Raw genomic sequence first — 15331 nt, 5'->3', positions numbered from 1 at the left:
GTATTGAAAATAAAAACTATGCAGTGGGGATTTTCATAGATCTGAAAAAAGCTTTTGATACTGTTGATCACAAAAATCCTGTTAAAAAAATTGGAAAGGTATGGCATAAGAGGTGTGGCCTTTAACTGGATAAAAAACTATATTGAAAACAGGGGTCAGTTTGTTCAAATGGGTAATCACCGGTCAACAAGTCTTAATATTTCCTGTGGCGTTCCACAGGGTCAGTTGTAGGCCCTAAATTGTTTATCCTTTACTTAAATGACATTTGTAAATTATCACATGTACTAAAATTTACTATTTTTGCAGACGACACAAATATTTTTGGTTGTGGGGATAACTTGCAGCAGACACTGGAAATGGTCACTAATGAAATGAATGAATTAAAACTCTGGTTTGATTCAAATAAGTTATCTTTAAACTTGAACAAAACTAATATCATGATATTCGGAAATCGCACTATAAATAGAGATGTTAAAATAGTAATTGATAATGAAACAATTGAAAGAGTCTATGAAAATAAATTTCTGGGTGTTGTTCTTGACCATAAACTCTGCTGGAAGCCACACATTAAATATCTGTGCATGAAGGTGGCCAGGAGTATTGGTATATTGAGCAAAACTAGATACATCTTGAACAAAAATACATTACATACTCTGTACTGCACACTTATCGTACCGTATATGTTATATTGTGTGGAAGTTGGGGGAAATACTTACAAAAGCAACTTGAAAAAAATGTGTACATTGCAAAAAAGAGCAATTAGGATAATAAATCACATCGGGTATTATGAGCACACCAATCATCTGTTCTTTAATTCACATTTGCTGAAATGTATGCACATTGTTACATTCAAAACTGAACAATTGATGTTTAAAGTTAAAGAAAATAATTTACCATGTAACATACGTGCAATGTTTAATGAAAGAGACGGGGGATATCATCTAAGAGGTCATTGTATGTTCAAGCAACCTCTGTTAAAAGCATGTGCGTTTCAGTTTGTGGGGTGACCTTATGGAATGGACTGAACAATGACATCAAACAGAGCCATAATATCATTCAGTTCAAAAATAGATTAAAGACATCATTACTTGATCAATACAGAAAAGAATAAACTGAAACATAGGATTGTAATTTGTAATTTAAAGGTATTGTTGTATATTATTGTATTGTTGTAAATTATTGTAAGACCGAAAGATTGTGTGCTGTATTTGCAATATCTATTTTACTTTGTATAATATGATTTTGTGAAATAAGGGGCAGGACCAAATAAGCTATTTGCTTCCGCCTGCTTCTTCTCGAACTAATCCCTTTTATATTTTTATTTTGTTTTTTGTTGTTAGATTCTGATTGTTTGTGTTTTATTTTATGTTTTTTATGTCTTGCAACATGATCGAACAATGATTGTTCGAGATAAATAAATAAATAAATAAAAATAAAAAAAGCCCCAAAAAAACCTCAGAACAGGAGGGGAAAACATGGAAGAAACCTCAGAAGAGGAACATTAAAGAGAGATTCTCCCCCTCCCAGCAGGAGCCATACTGTAGGTCTTGAAGTTAGATAACATGAAAAGGTGTGCCAGAAGATGAATATGTAACACAAAACCTTCTAGTACTTATTGTAAGTACAGTACATGAGTAAATCTACTCAATAACCTTTCATATCTTGACATTGCTTGACAGAATAAATATAAATGTTAATTAATAATACACTTTTCAGTGTTTCTTGTTGTAGTTTTGTGCAACAAAAAAAGCATTACAATATAGCAAGAACAAAAAGAACATAAACATAAAATATATTACACAAGAGCAAACACTGTATATGTAAATATTTACCATTAACGGTACTGACACGTTATTATTGTTGTAGGTGTTTCTCAGACATCAAAGCCAGTGAGGTTAATTGTTTAGAGTTTGTTTTTTGTTATGTTATTCTGCATGGGTGAAAAATGATGTTGCTCAATGATGTTGCTCAATGATGTTGCTCAATCTAAATGTAATTAATTACAGGCAAAACGTTTTTTACTATTGATCCTTTACTCTGGATTTTATTTAACAATACATGTATTATTTTTGGGATACTTACAATTACATTACATGGCAATAGCATTTACTTTAGGGGTGCGAGGCTGGGGACTGATGAAGTTTTTGCCATTTTGGTCCAAATTGTAGGACCTACTACAACATCACAACAACTCACTTGTTTCAGTTTAAACACAGAGAGGAATGACATTTTCCAGCCTGAGGATGAAAGTGTTTAAAGCTCAGAGTTTGAAAGTATCATTTGTCAGGTTTCACATAAACAAACTTAACTTTTATTTAAATATGGAACATGTCTTTACACACAAAATGATATATTATATATAACATATTTCATAATTTAAAGGAACACTATTTTCTCAGTGGGATTCAACACCATTTAAAAGTCAATAAAAGATTGTATTTACTTGGAGAGGACTTTTGTAATGTCAAGAGCCCTTTATTAAACCACATACAAGAATGTTGCAACCACTCCAAGTTGTCTCAATGATTTCCCGCTTTAAAGCTGCATTGCAACATTGGCTCCTGAAAACGATACACCATAATACTATAAATACAACAATGTAGTAGTAGGCCTATCCAGTGTTATTCTTTTAACCCTAACCCTAACCCTAACTGTTTTGCATGTAGTCTGATGATTACTGTCAACTTTGACATGTTTACCTTATCAGTCCACAGTCAACTTATAGCCTAAACCTATTTCTGAACCTTTGCCGGTGACAGCCACTTCCCGTCTTATGTATGTCTTTATATACAGTAAATGTGCACTTCCCTTTCAATAACAACCTCAAACATTCCCTTGACAGTTCTCTCTTTGCAAACTGCACGGATTTGACACATCAGCTGATCGTGTTTTGCTGAGCAAGGAGCAAACTTGAGTGTGATTACCATAAATCCCAGTGTAAACTCTCCTGTAGGAGGCCGGGGTTGTACAGATCACCTGATGGAGGAGGGAAAGCCTACACCAGTTGCACTGTGACACTGGTGATCAATTTGTGACCAAATAACGAAACCCCCAAAGTAAAATTGGTGCATCAGCTCTGCTCACCTTGAAGAAACCTATAGACTCGAGATATATTTATTCATCTTTGCATTTACAGCTTAAATCTGATCAGCTCACTGCATGTTGCCTGACACTGACCCCAAATTACTGATTAACAAGAATAGTCTACAGCCATGCTAGAAGCTCATCAAACTAATTAGCACTAAGTACAGCTTAGGCTGGAATGTTTAAGTATTTGAGAATTAAAATGTTGTCCTGCTTGTTGGCACTACAGGAAAAGTCAGGGAATCACCAAAGTCATTAGAATTCATCCTCCTGGGACCTTAAATATCAGTATCAAATTCCATGGCAATCATCTAACAGTTGTTGCGATATTTCGGTCTGGACCAAAGTGTTGGACCGACAGACAGACCCACATTGTTATGAGCCATGCGTGTTACATTACACCAGAGTGTGATAAGAATTATTCTGCAACTTCCTCGTGACTTCCTATATCTTCACAATGATTTCCGCAGTACCTTAAGGAGATTGTTGTTAACTGTGAAAAATGGATTTTTATAGATAGAAACAAAGAGGATTATAAACTCTTTCTCATAGAGGTTGATTTATAGTGGAGGGACACATTATCTGCTATCAGTTGGAAGGTTTTTGTCATTGTCACTATTCTCATTGATTGTTTTTTGCCACTATTCCCTTCTTGCAAAAATTGAAGGTGTTACACTTGAGGACATTGATCTGTTGCTAAAACAGCCTCAAATCTTCTTTGAAGGCTTTCCACATGATTTTGGATCCTGTTTACAGGGATTTCTTCCCATTCAGCCACATATTGCAGCCTGTTCTCATGAAACATTGTTCAAAAGCTACGAAAAGTTAAGCACTGTAATTTGTAAGCATTCCACGTTTTGTTGTTGTTGCTGTATTCACTACATTGAAGGCCGCTGTATAAGAACGTGGCTGACCGCGTAGGGAGGTGGTTGAGGTGGATGGGTGGATGTTAACATACAGGACTTTCAAGCCAGAGGGTGGAGTTTGCTTCCTGGGGGAAACTAAAGCCTTTCACCCAGGAAATGTGTGTTCCTTAGGAATGTTTTAATCCAAACCACAATCTTTTTCCTAATCTTAACTAGTTGTTTTGGTGCCTAATCCTTACTTTTCGTCGAAACGACCGGCAGCTCGCGGTGCTTTGTACCCATAAAAGTCACCTGTTTTTGGGTAACTGAACCACCAACTGCTAGCAACTGCTGCTCTGCGTCATGGAGCTGGTAGCCAGCCAGCATCACATCTCCTAATTTCGTAGGATATCATATGTTTTGGTGTGCATACATTTTCGTACTATATCATACGGACCCGTTCATGATGTCTGGCTGATGTTGGCTGATAGAGCCTGTCGTTACAATTCACCTGAAATGTGTTGGACTGGGTTTTGAACAGGGCTCTGTGCAGGTGAAGGCCAGTCAAGTTCGTGCTCACCAAACTATTTCTTTATGGCCCTCACTCTGCACATTGGCGGTATCAAGTTCAAATTCATACGCATTCATACAAACTGTAAAAATGGAAATACAATCTACTTACACAGGAAATTCCCCCAAAAATCACTGGAGAAATTTCTAGAAATGATTGCTTATTAATTAAAATGACAGGAATAAAATAGCATCCAATATGTAAGTGTGACTTTATGCAACACCAAAGTGCTTGTTTTCCATTATAGCAATGTTACCGGGTGGTAAATCTATTCAGATTTAATTTTCCACTTAGGTTTGGTATAGTGGTTACGTTTTTTAACTTTAAATGCATATGTTCTTTGTTGTTTTCTTTTAAGTGTAACATTGTTTAAGTCTAGGTAAAATATGAAACAGATTGTTAGTGGACCGCTATAGTCTCACTTGTTACGGCAGACTTTGGTCACAAGGCAGCAGCATCGAGTGATATTATTGTTATTCCGCCAAGTGCATCATCGTCTTTCTTCATCGTCTTTCTTCCTGTTCACGGGCGAACAACCTAGAGATTTGCAGAGTGGACCGTGTGACCCCATTGTGTCAAGTAGTTGTAAATACACACATATCTTGTTAAATATCCCTGTACAAATGTGTAAAAGACATTATCTGTCGATATTTTAACAGGATGGTTTGGATTTAGGCACAACTGGAATCCATGTCCTGAACGTTTGGGCGCCAGTCGTCGACCACTGTGTTCTCAATTGCATGGGGGGCTAATGTTAGCATGCATAAAGCCACACTGTACTTTGTTACTAGAGATATGGTACAGGTTTTGCATTCATTTTAACTCTGTTGAAAATGCAAACTTAGTATATCAGTGCGTGACTAAGTGATTATTATGACTATTCTTTTCATTTAAATATACAGTGTGTTAAGTAGTGCAATTTCTGGGAAGTTCCACATGGGTTTGGTGAAACTTGTTGAAATGTAATGCCTCATTTCCAATACATGGTACGGCTCGACTCACTTTCTTGGTACCAGGTACTACTCCCTCAGTATAGGCGGGATTCCAAACTGATTGTCATAACATTGCTGCGTTTAACTGCCATTCTAGTATCGTCTCAGCTTCCTTAGAACCTCGCCTTGAGTCGAATAGAGCAACGTATTATCATCACCGTGTTCGTATGATATCTTGCGAAAACTTATGCATAATGGTTTGTATGATACATTATAAAATAACTTATGCCGACAGCGACCGGTCACCGTTACATGACAGTTGTGAAAAGTAGGTTTAGGCACCAAAGCGTTTTTTTGGATGAAAGTCCTGTGTTTTGGGACCTATCCACCATCCCGACCTCCTCCAATTTCATGCTCTTATACTGTACTATGTCCTCCGGTCAGAATTACTACAGACAGTAGAGGTTGCTGCCTTAGAGCAAACAATATGGGGCTAACAATACTAAATACATGGAACGCATATGAATAGTGCATTACTTTTTGTAGGTGTAGTGTTTTTTTAGGACAGCCTAAGTAGAGTTAAGTCGAGCCATACCATACAGCGGAAATAATAAAACAAACATTTTTGACCCTATATTGGCCATAGACATGATAGCATATTACATTTAGACTAATAACACTTTTCAATAACACAATTAAGTGTAAACAATACCGTTAACAATCATATTGTTATTTTAAACAGTGTTTATTCAGTTGAACCATGTTTTCCTCGAAATCACCATTCCTGCATGATTATGTTTGTCATGTCGACAAATTAAATAAAGTCACATAGGGTTTCCTGGTTGAACGACAAGTTTCCTCGGAACGGTGTTAAACTGTGTGCAACGGCTTTAAAATGTATTTTCTTTCGTTTGGTGTGTGTCTCTCGTTTATTGGCTGTGTCACAGGTGACACCCAATCAGCAGAGACGTGTATGTAAACTCGTGGTAATAAAAAGGCAGAGCGCTTGCGCACACAACAGGGTGTTCACAAACGATTTGCTGTTTTGTTGGGGCTGAACGTGGCCAGGTATAAGCCCGGTGTGTGTGTGTGTGTGTGTGTGTGTGTGTGTGTGTGTGTGTGTGTGTGTGTGTGTGTGTGTGTGGCCTGTTTACCTTACGCTGCAATTAAAATGAAGGCTGAGTTCCAAAATATGTGTGGTTAAAGCTAGGCACCAAAAGTAGGGGGCCTTTGCTGCCCCCCTCCCCCAACACACACAATTTGCCCTGGCATGATTTGGCGCTGCAGCTGGTGTGATCCCATCACAAGACAGTTTCTAGTTTTTAAGTGTTATTTCTTTTAAGCCATTTTGGTTTTAAAAACTGCAACAACAAAAAACGCTAAGCACATGAGCTGTTCTTCAAAAGAACTCAGTAGCTTATGCACTCTGATAAAATGACCTGTTGCAATTGTGGTCAATGATAAAATGACCTAAAAAAGCCAAAAACCCAGATATAGCTAATTGTGTTGAACATAATGAAACCACTCTCCCTATGTTACTCTTTCCCTCACCTTTACTGTCTCCCCCTCTCCCACACACATGATGTGGGGAATTCCCTTGCATCTATCATCATCAAGGCCGCACCATGATAAGATTTCAGTCTGATTGGCTGTTGGCTAGTTTTTTTAATGTCTTGGGATACCTGTAGCTCCTTTTCTCTCTCTCTCTCTCTCTCTCTCTCTCTCTCTCTCTCTCTCTCTCTCTCTCTCTCTCTCACACACACACACACACACACACATGCATGCGCACACACACACACACACACACACACACACACACACACACACACACACTCACACACACACACACACACTCACACACACACACCATAGGCCTACTACACGCTACACTGCAATGGGGGATTCCCATATGTTTTTGCACAAACGCAAAATTTACATTCTGATTTGTTCTGGCACATGGTTGTGCCAGAATTACATCAGGTAGGCCTGTATAAACCTGGAGGAGTGACGCTGTGAGCTTTCTTTAGCTGGATGATGAAATATACTCGACTTGACAAATGCCTCACCCTATTCCTTTGCATCTCACACATACATGCACGCACATGTACACACAGACCTGTTTCTCTTCTACATTTAGGCCTACTTGCCAAAAATACTTTTCCAGTAAGTGAATCAAGTCCACCTTCACATTATGTTTTTATTATGTCCATTGTGCCACTTTTGTCAGGCAAAACCCAGATATAGCTAATTGTGTCATGTGTGGCATCTAAATCCACAGCTACATGAACATAATGAAACCATTCTCCCAATCTTCCCTTTTTCCTCACCTTTACTGTCTCCCCCTCTCCCACACACATGATGTGGGGAATTCCCTTGCATCTATCATCATCAAGGCCGTACCATGATAAGAGTTCAGTCTGATTGGCTGTTGGCTAGTTTTTTTAATGTCTTGGGATACTTGTAGCTCCGTCTCTCTCTCTCTCTCTCTCTCTCTCTCTCTCTCTCTCTCTCTCTCTCTCTCTCTCTCTCTCTCTCTCTCTCTCTCTCACACACACACACACACACACACACACACCACAGGGGCTGGTAGATCTACGCTCGATGGTGTTTTAAGCCCCCAACGTCTCCTTCCAGGCAGCACTGCTACCGTTGACTTCATAGCACCTAACCCTAACCATAACCATAACCACTGCCTAATCCCAGAGACGTTGGGGACTTAAAACACACAGCTGGCACGTAGTTGTGCCAGAATTACATCAGGTAGGCCAATATAAACCAGGAGGAGTGACGCTGTGAGCTTTGATGATGAAATATACTCTTGACAAATGTCCCACCCTATCTCATTACATCCCACACATACATGTAGGCTACTTGCCAAAAATACGTTTCCAATAAGGGAATCAAGTCCTCCTTCACATTATGTTTTTATTATCTCCGTTGTGCCACTTTTGTCAGGCGTGTGAAGTTCAAAGTGATGAGGCCGAGCTTTTGACTCTCTCGGAATGTAGTGAGGCTGGTGGATGCGCATTTTCTCTCCCTTTCGTTTTCCACCGCACAGCAGTTTGCGCAATCGCAGGGAGAGCCGTGGAAAGTCTTGCGTCTCATTTTCTCAACTCGCTTTCATGCAGCGGAGGCGAGAGGGAAATCCATGACTTCCGCGTTTTTCCTCCGTGTCCGAAACTGTGTGTATGGCTACTGCATACTATAAAAAGCCATCATGGTACTCACAAACGCGACATTCACATTAAGACGCGGACTGGGCTGTGTGGTATTAAGAGGACTATCTTTGTGGAGATAAACCCCCGAACACCTGGAGCTTTACAACTTCTAAAGCCTTTTGTTCACTGAGTCTAAAAACTGGACGGTTTGAACAGTCTCCCTGAAGCTCAGGCATCCTGCCGATTGATGGGACATCAAGATAAAGAAATGGACATTGAGTCACTCCAGAAGAGCGGCCGCCGCCGTGGAAGCTGCCTGGACGTTTTTCTCGTCGGGTCAATCATTTGTCTGTTCGTGACAGTGGCAGCTGTGGCTGCTGGCGGACTGATGGTTGTGATGGAGCTGCGGTCAGAGCTGCAGTCCAAACTCCCGCGTACGCATGTTGAGTTTGAAACGTCGAAGCTGTCAGGAGACACCCCTGACCCAGCATACAAGGTAAACAAATGACTCCTGTTATTACAATCTGAACAATCACATTTTCCCCCTCCTATTTCAAGTTTGACCCATGTCCCGTGCACATTTTAATCATCCATATATTTTCGATTTTGTCAACAGATGCAGAACTTTGCCTATTTGCAAGCCATCTCAAGTAAGTCCGCTTTTATTTAAAGCAGCCACACAACATACATGTTTAGTGACAGATTCACAAAATTATGCAAGCTGTTTTTTAGAGTATGGAGATGATAATGGTGTCTTCATTTAGAGCCATAATGTAGAACTTTTATTCTCTCCATAGACAGTGTCATTTCCAAATTTTAAAGATCCTTCATTTGCATCACTAAAATGACATGAAAAAGATTTAGTTATTTTTAGCTGTCCTTAATCATGTCAGACTTAAGGCCAGACAATGCCAGAACGGAATGTAACTATCAAGCCTGTTGTTGCTCTGTGTATACATCATCTAAATTAGATGTTTGTCTTCTCCTGCAGGTGAGTTGAAGAACTCCACCATGTCCTGGGCTCCAGTCCACTACGCTACCAGGAGGTCAGTAGGAAGCAACTTCTTGTTTGATGCAAAGCAGCATTGGCTGAAGGCCGAACAGGAGGGGACCTACTTCATATACATTGAGCTCAACCTCACCTGCACCTACGATTGCAACGCAGGCATCCTCAGCGTGAATGTGGGCGATAAGCTCACCTGCGAGGTGGAGCTTCCGGCTGTGGCAGATTCAAAACCTGTGAGCAGGAAGTGCTGGACAGTGAGCCAGCTCAATGGACAGAAACTGTTCACTCAGATGATTGTACCAAAGGGACTGCAGGACTGGAAACTGGAGCTGAGCAGCTCAAAACTTGGGATGTTCCTTGTGGACTAATGTGGACACTGTACATCTGTCATCATAATGAAGATCCACCCCATGACCTTTGGGCCGTAACTAAAGAACAACACTCGTTTTTGTTTACTTAAAGTCCAGTAGGTGAAAATGGGCAGGCGCCTGTACCATTTTCAAAGCTATGACCACATTTCTTGCAAACTGAAGCTTATCAGGATTTTAAGATGGAATCTTAAGAGAAGTTGCATTTATGATGATGCAAACAGCGTATGAAAAAGACTAGACACTCACCTCATTCTGCATACGTGTAAATATGTTATTTTGTATATGATGTATTTATTTGGAACTATTTATATAAATATTTTATACACCTTTATTTTGATGTAGATATCACTACATTCATGTTCATGTGCAATATGTTGCAAGTTTAATTAGCCTACATTGACTTTATAGCTCAGTTTTCATTTCATAAATGGCTGAGGGCATATAGTTTAGGCTTACAAAAATGTGTGATTATAATTCTGCTCCAAAACCCCAACAAGCTCCACAGAGACCTCATTAAGATCTAGTGTAGTTAAAGTGAAGTCATGTAATCTCTTCAGTGATGAGTAACACTCTGCACTTAAATAACTTTTACAGAAATAAGGTCCCATAAAAATGATCCTTCTGTAATCAAAACATAACCAGAATGACTAAAATATCTTTAATATGTGGACTCATGAATGGAGAAAATGTTTTGTTTTTGAAAGATATGTACTGTAAGTCCTATGGACAAACTACACATTGGTAAATGTATTTTATTGTTATCCATATTAAACTTGGAAATGGTGAACACTGAGATAATTTTGGTGTGAGTGGCAAATGACGAGTGTGAAAGTGATTGTGACAAAGTTACAAGTTGGATGTATGAAAGGTTTAGGTCAGGGAAAGTTCCTTGCTGTTACGCAGCCCATACCGGGAACTGGATGTACATCACTTCCTGTTTATTTACCAAACAGTGTGGTTTGGAAAAAAAATCTCTATGTGGGCCAGCAAACAAACACAATTACACCTCCTGTGCAATATAAACCCCAAGTGAAAAAAAACTTTACCTGTTTGTTATGATGTACGAGTTACGGCTTTCATTTAGTCAGTGCACACACACGAAGCTGAAGGAATGCTCAAATATCTAAGACGAAATGCTGAATGAGATTTGAAAAAGTCTAGCTTATACTCAGCTTTATATAGAACTTTCACAGACTGACTATGCTCCGATAGACTCTGCTGCATCAATGCATTGACCAAATAAAGGATTGGACGAAACAGAATTTTCTATTAAATAAAGACAAAACTGAGATCATTGTCTTTGGTGCTAAAGAAGAAAGGCTAAAAGTGGACGTTCATCTTGAAAAAAACAAGTCTGAAATATTGGCGTTATTAGGGATTCTGATCTCAATTTTAACAGCCAAATGAAGTCAATAACGAAGTCAGCCTATTATCACCTTATGTATGTAGTGAAACTTACAAACATATCCAAACAGGATTTAGATAAACTAATTCATGCCTTCATCTCAGGTTAGTGATAAAGGAAAAGTTTCAGTATGTAAAGATACAAGTTTTAAAGTGGGGTTAATCTAAACCCAAATGCGCTATTATGTGTTAGAATGTGTTAGAAAAGATCATTGAATATCATTCAACATTGAAGTGTTCTCCATGAGTGTGAACAACTGTGAGTCACTCTCCTGTTAAAAATCCCAGTCAGCATCCTGTTGTCACAGACATACAGCGCTTGTTAAGAAAATAACTTTTGGTTGAGTGCGAGGAAGAGAGTCAAATCAGCTAATAGCTCTCAGTTAAACCAGAAGTAATACAAAGTGATTAGATATTTTTGCTGAATATTTGTCAGTAATGACGTCATGTTATTTTGGTGAATGTTTCTGTCACACAGCTTAAAAGAGTCACTGTGCTGGCAGCTCAACAGCAAAGCTGTGAAAACCACTTCCTCATTTTAGAGACACATGCATTTTCAATTATTATTATTTTTTTTAGATTCATACTAGTTCATAGATTACGTTCTAATCTGACAATCTAATTCTGCTGTAAATATGTTTAATTCATCTCTAATATCTTTCTAATAAAATCTTGTTTGTTGTTCTTTCACATACCATAACTAAGACAAATAGGCTATGTCATATTTTTTCAAGTGACATACACAAGGGGGTCCCTGGTATATTTTCTGTGTTAAGGGGTCCTTGGCTGAAAAAAGATTGAGAACCTCTGGGTTAGACTACTGTAATGGTATTTTCTCAGGTCTCTCCAATGAAGCACACAGGCAGCTTCAGCTCATTCAGAATGCTGCTGCTTATGTTCTCACAAAGACTAAGGAAGCTGAACACATCACACCAATTCTCACGTAGGTCTCTGCAATGGTGACCAGTCACTTCTAGTATTGACTTTAGGTTACTGCTGGTTGTCTATACATCATTTAATGGTTTAGGGCCTAAATACATTTCTGACCTACTTCATCATATGAACCCTCCAAGCTTCTTTGGTCATGTGGGACAGGTCAGCCGTAGTCAGAACAAACCATGATGAAGCTGCAATTAGTTATAATCCCATCTACTGTTTGAACAAACTGACAGAATATCTCAGATTTGCACCAACTGTAGCTACTTTTAAGACCAGGCTAAAGACTTATCTGCATTGCTGACTTTGATTTGAAATTACACTCTCTGCTAGATTTGCACTAAAACGTGTACATTTGCCTTGTATCTATCTTGTCTTTTTTTCTTTCTATAGGTTACTCTTTTATTCTACTTACCTGTGTCTTTTTAAATGTCATTATGTAAAGCACCTTGAGTTGCCTCGGTGTATGAAATGTGCTATATAAATAAACTTGCCTTGCCTTCAAAAAGCTCTTAAAAACTCCACTGAGCAGCAAACAGCAGAGAGACACGGTTGATGATTAGCTGGTGAACATAATAGAAAATTTAGCAGCTAAGAGCAAACACAGAGTGAATTGGCCCCTATTGCAATTATATACATCATGGACACAAGCACAAATAAATTATATTGTTGCTCCATAACTGCTGGATGTGTAAAAAAGCAACTGTTTGCAAACACGTTTGCTATATGTACTTAAAAGGTGATAATATGTTATTGTTGTGTTAGTAACTTGTTTCCACTGCCCACAAGTTGTAGTAAAATAACAACCTATTTTTGACCTCTAGTAGCGCTACAGAATCGGTTTTGTTTTCGTTATTATTGGGCCCTTGTTTTGTTTGTATTGTGCACATGCACACAGGTGACGTGAAAAAAGTTTCAAGTACAGCCCTGTTTATCAGAGAGGTTACTACAAAACACTGCGTCTCTTGGGTGTCGCGACGCAACAGGTCCCACTCCGCGCAACACATGTGCAACACTCCTGTTCGGTGGCCATAGCTTCACAATGTCCGCAGATACACCGCCAGTTTCCCGAAGTACGAGGCTGTGTTGCGGCATTGTTGTCCTGAAATTCACTGAAAGAAACACCATAATGTACCTCTAAAGGTGCATTTACAAAGGTAAAGGTGTATAAAACATTTGCAAAGCCAATTTCTAAAGTATTCATAAAATCATGCATGTAAACGTGCTGGTTTTCTTTCTTCTTCTTGTTGGCGTTGTTGTTGCTGGCTCCATTGTTGGCATTGAGCTGGAGTCACTCACAGCAACTGCAGAGAAACGGACCATGAGTAGGATGCTGGCGATCATGGACAATGACTGCCACCCACTACACAGCACGTTCATTAAACAGAGAAGCATGTTAAGTGGCAGACTTCTGTCACTGTCATGCTCAACAGACAGGTTGAGGAGGTCCTTTGTCCCCAGGGCCATCCAACTCTTCAATACCACACAAAGGGGGAGGGGAGAAATGGACTTTTCAGCATGAGCCCGTCTCTCTCAGCCCCTACCATTATATCACTTTGTCTGCTGTACACCTGACTGTCTTATAGGCTATATTAGCCCTCCTACACAATCTGGACTGTGGTCATATCTTATAACTTATTCCCTGTTATAGATTGTTCTGTTAATATTTAATAATAAGCTATTGCACTGTTCAGTCCCTGCACTGTTCACTTTTGCACTACCACCATTGCACACACTCTACCATAGCACCTTATCATGGTCATTGCATCACATGGTCAGTCCATACCAGACCTTTGTAATCACTTCACAAATTGTTAACTATTTAAATTTCTGTGAGTGATTTTATGTGCGATATATGTGTGTATGTGTGTTTGTTGTGTTATGTTTGTCTAAGCTACTGGATACCTAAAATTTCCCTCGGGATGAATAAAGTATCTATCTATCTATCTATCTATCTATCTATCTATCTATCTATCTTTTTCACATTTCTTTGTTGACGCATTACTGCCACCTGTTGATCAGTGGATAGTGTGAAACCATTGTTAGGACTGTGTGACATGTACTCAACAGTGCACACCATCTACACCCAATAGTTATATACTTTTATGAGATGAATATAGTATGTGATGTATTCTAAATATTAATCCATAAAGTAACTAATACCTACAGTTGTTAAATGAATGTAATGGAGTAGAAAGTACATTTGCCTTTGAAATGCAGTGGAGTAGAGGTATAAAGTGGCACAAGATAGAAACAAAAAGTAAAAGTAAAGCATAAGTAACTCAAAATTGTACTTAAGTATAGCACTTGAACAAATACACTTCATATATTCCAACACTGTAATTGACATGAGGTGTCTTCTTGTGCAAAGCTTTCATGCTCGAGCTGCAAGAGTATTATCTTGTTGTGTGTTTGTTTCACTTAGATACAACGATGTTTATCTGCATCTCAGCAGGAAATGACCCAAATGTCTCTGTTGCATGTGAGGTCAGTCTTTCCACTCACACACATGGTTACCTGACTGTGTACCTGTCTACACGGTTTCCTGTGTCTTCACTATATTCTCATTGTTGTGCTTTGCTTTTTGTGCTTTTTTTCCCACTCTAATTCCCTGGCAGAATTCCCTCATTGTTTGCTGACCTCTCCTTTACTTAACTTTTCTGTACCTCAGTATGTCTTTTTTTCCATATGACACTGCTGCAATATCTGCAAAACGTTCCCCAGTACACTGCAAGAAGAGCTGAGTCAGTCACACCAACCTCAGCACCTCAGCAACCCTTCCCCTCCATCCTCTCCATGGTGCATCCTCACTCAACCACATCCTGCTCTTCACACACACACACACACACACACACACACACACACACACACACACAGAGGCGTTGGTGTATGTTGCGTATCAATAAATCTGCAGCTCTGGTTTGTGTCAGTGTGCTTAAGCTATTCAAGTTGGTTCCAAACTATTTGACATGTGTTTGAATAGAAATCTGTTCATATTGTATTACAGATAATCTATTTAATACA

At 39.0% G+C, this 15331-nt stretch overlaps 1 protein-coding gene across 1 annotated transcript; it reads left to right on the top strand.

The window, feature by feature from the left end:
* Positions 1-8483: 8483 nt before the first annotated feature.
* LOC144529472 (uncharacterized) lies at positions 8484-10754 on the top strand. The gene is made up of 3 exons (XM_078268593.1): positions 8484-9086; positions 9207-9240; positions 9582-10754. Exons 1-3 carry the CDS (start codon positions 8838-8840, stop codon positions 9962-9964), a joined length of 666 nt encoding a protein of 221 aa, XP_078124719.1. The 5' UTR covers positions 8484-8837; the 3' UTR covers positions 9965-10754.
* Positions 10755-15331: the final 4577 nt, after the last annotated feature.

Source organism: Sander vitreus, chromosome 2 (assembly GCF_031162955.1).
Source record: "Sander vitreus isolate 19-12246 chromosome 2, sanVit1, whole genome shotgun sequence".
In the NCBI taxonomy this organism is placed as follows: Eukaryota; Metazoa; Chordata; class Actinopteri; order Perciformes; family Percidae; genus Sander; species Sander vitreus.
The sequence above is the reverse complement of the archived record's forward strand: the minus strand, read 5'-3'. Positions and strand labels throughout refer to the sequence as shown.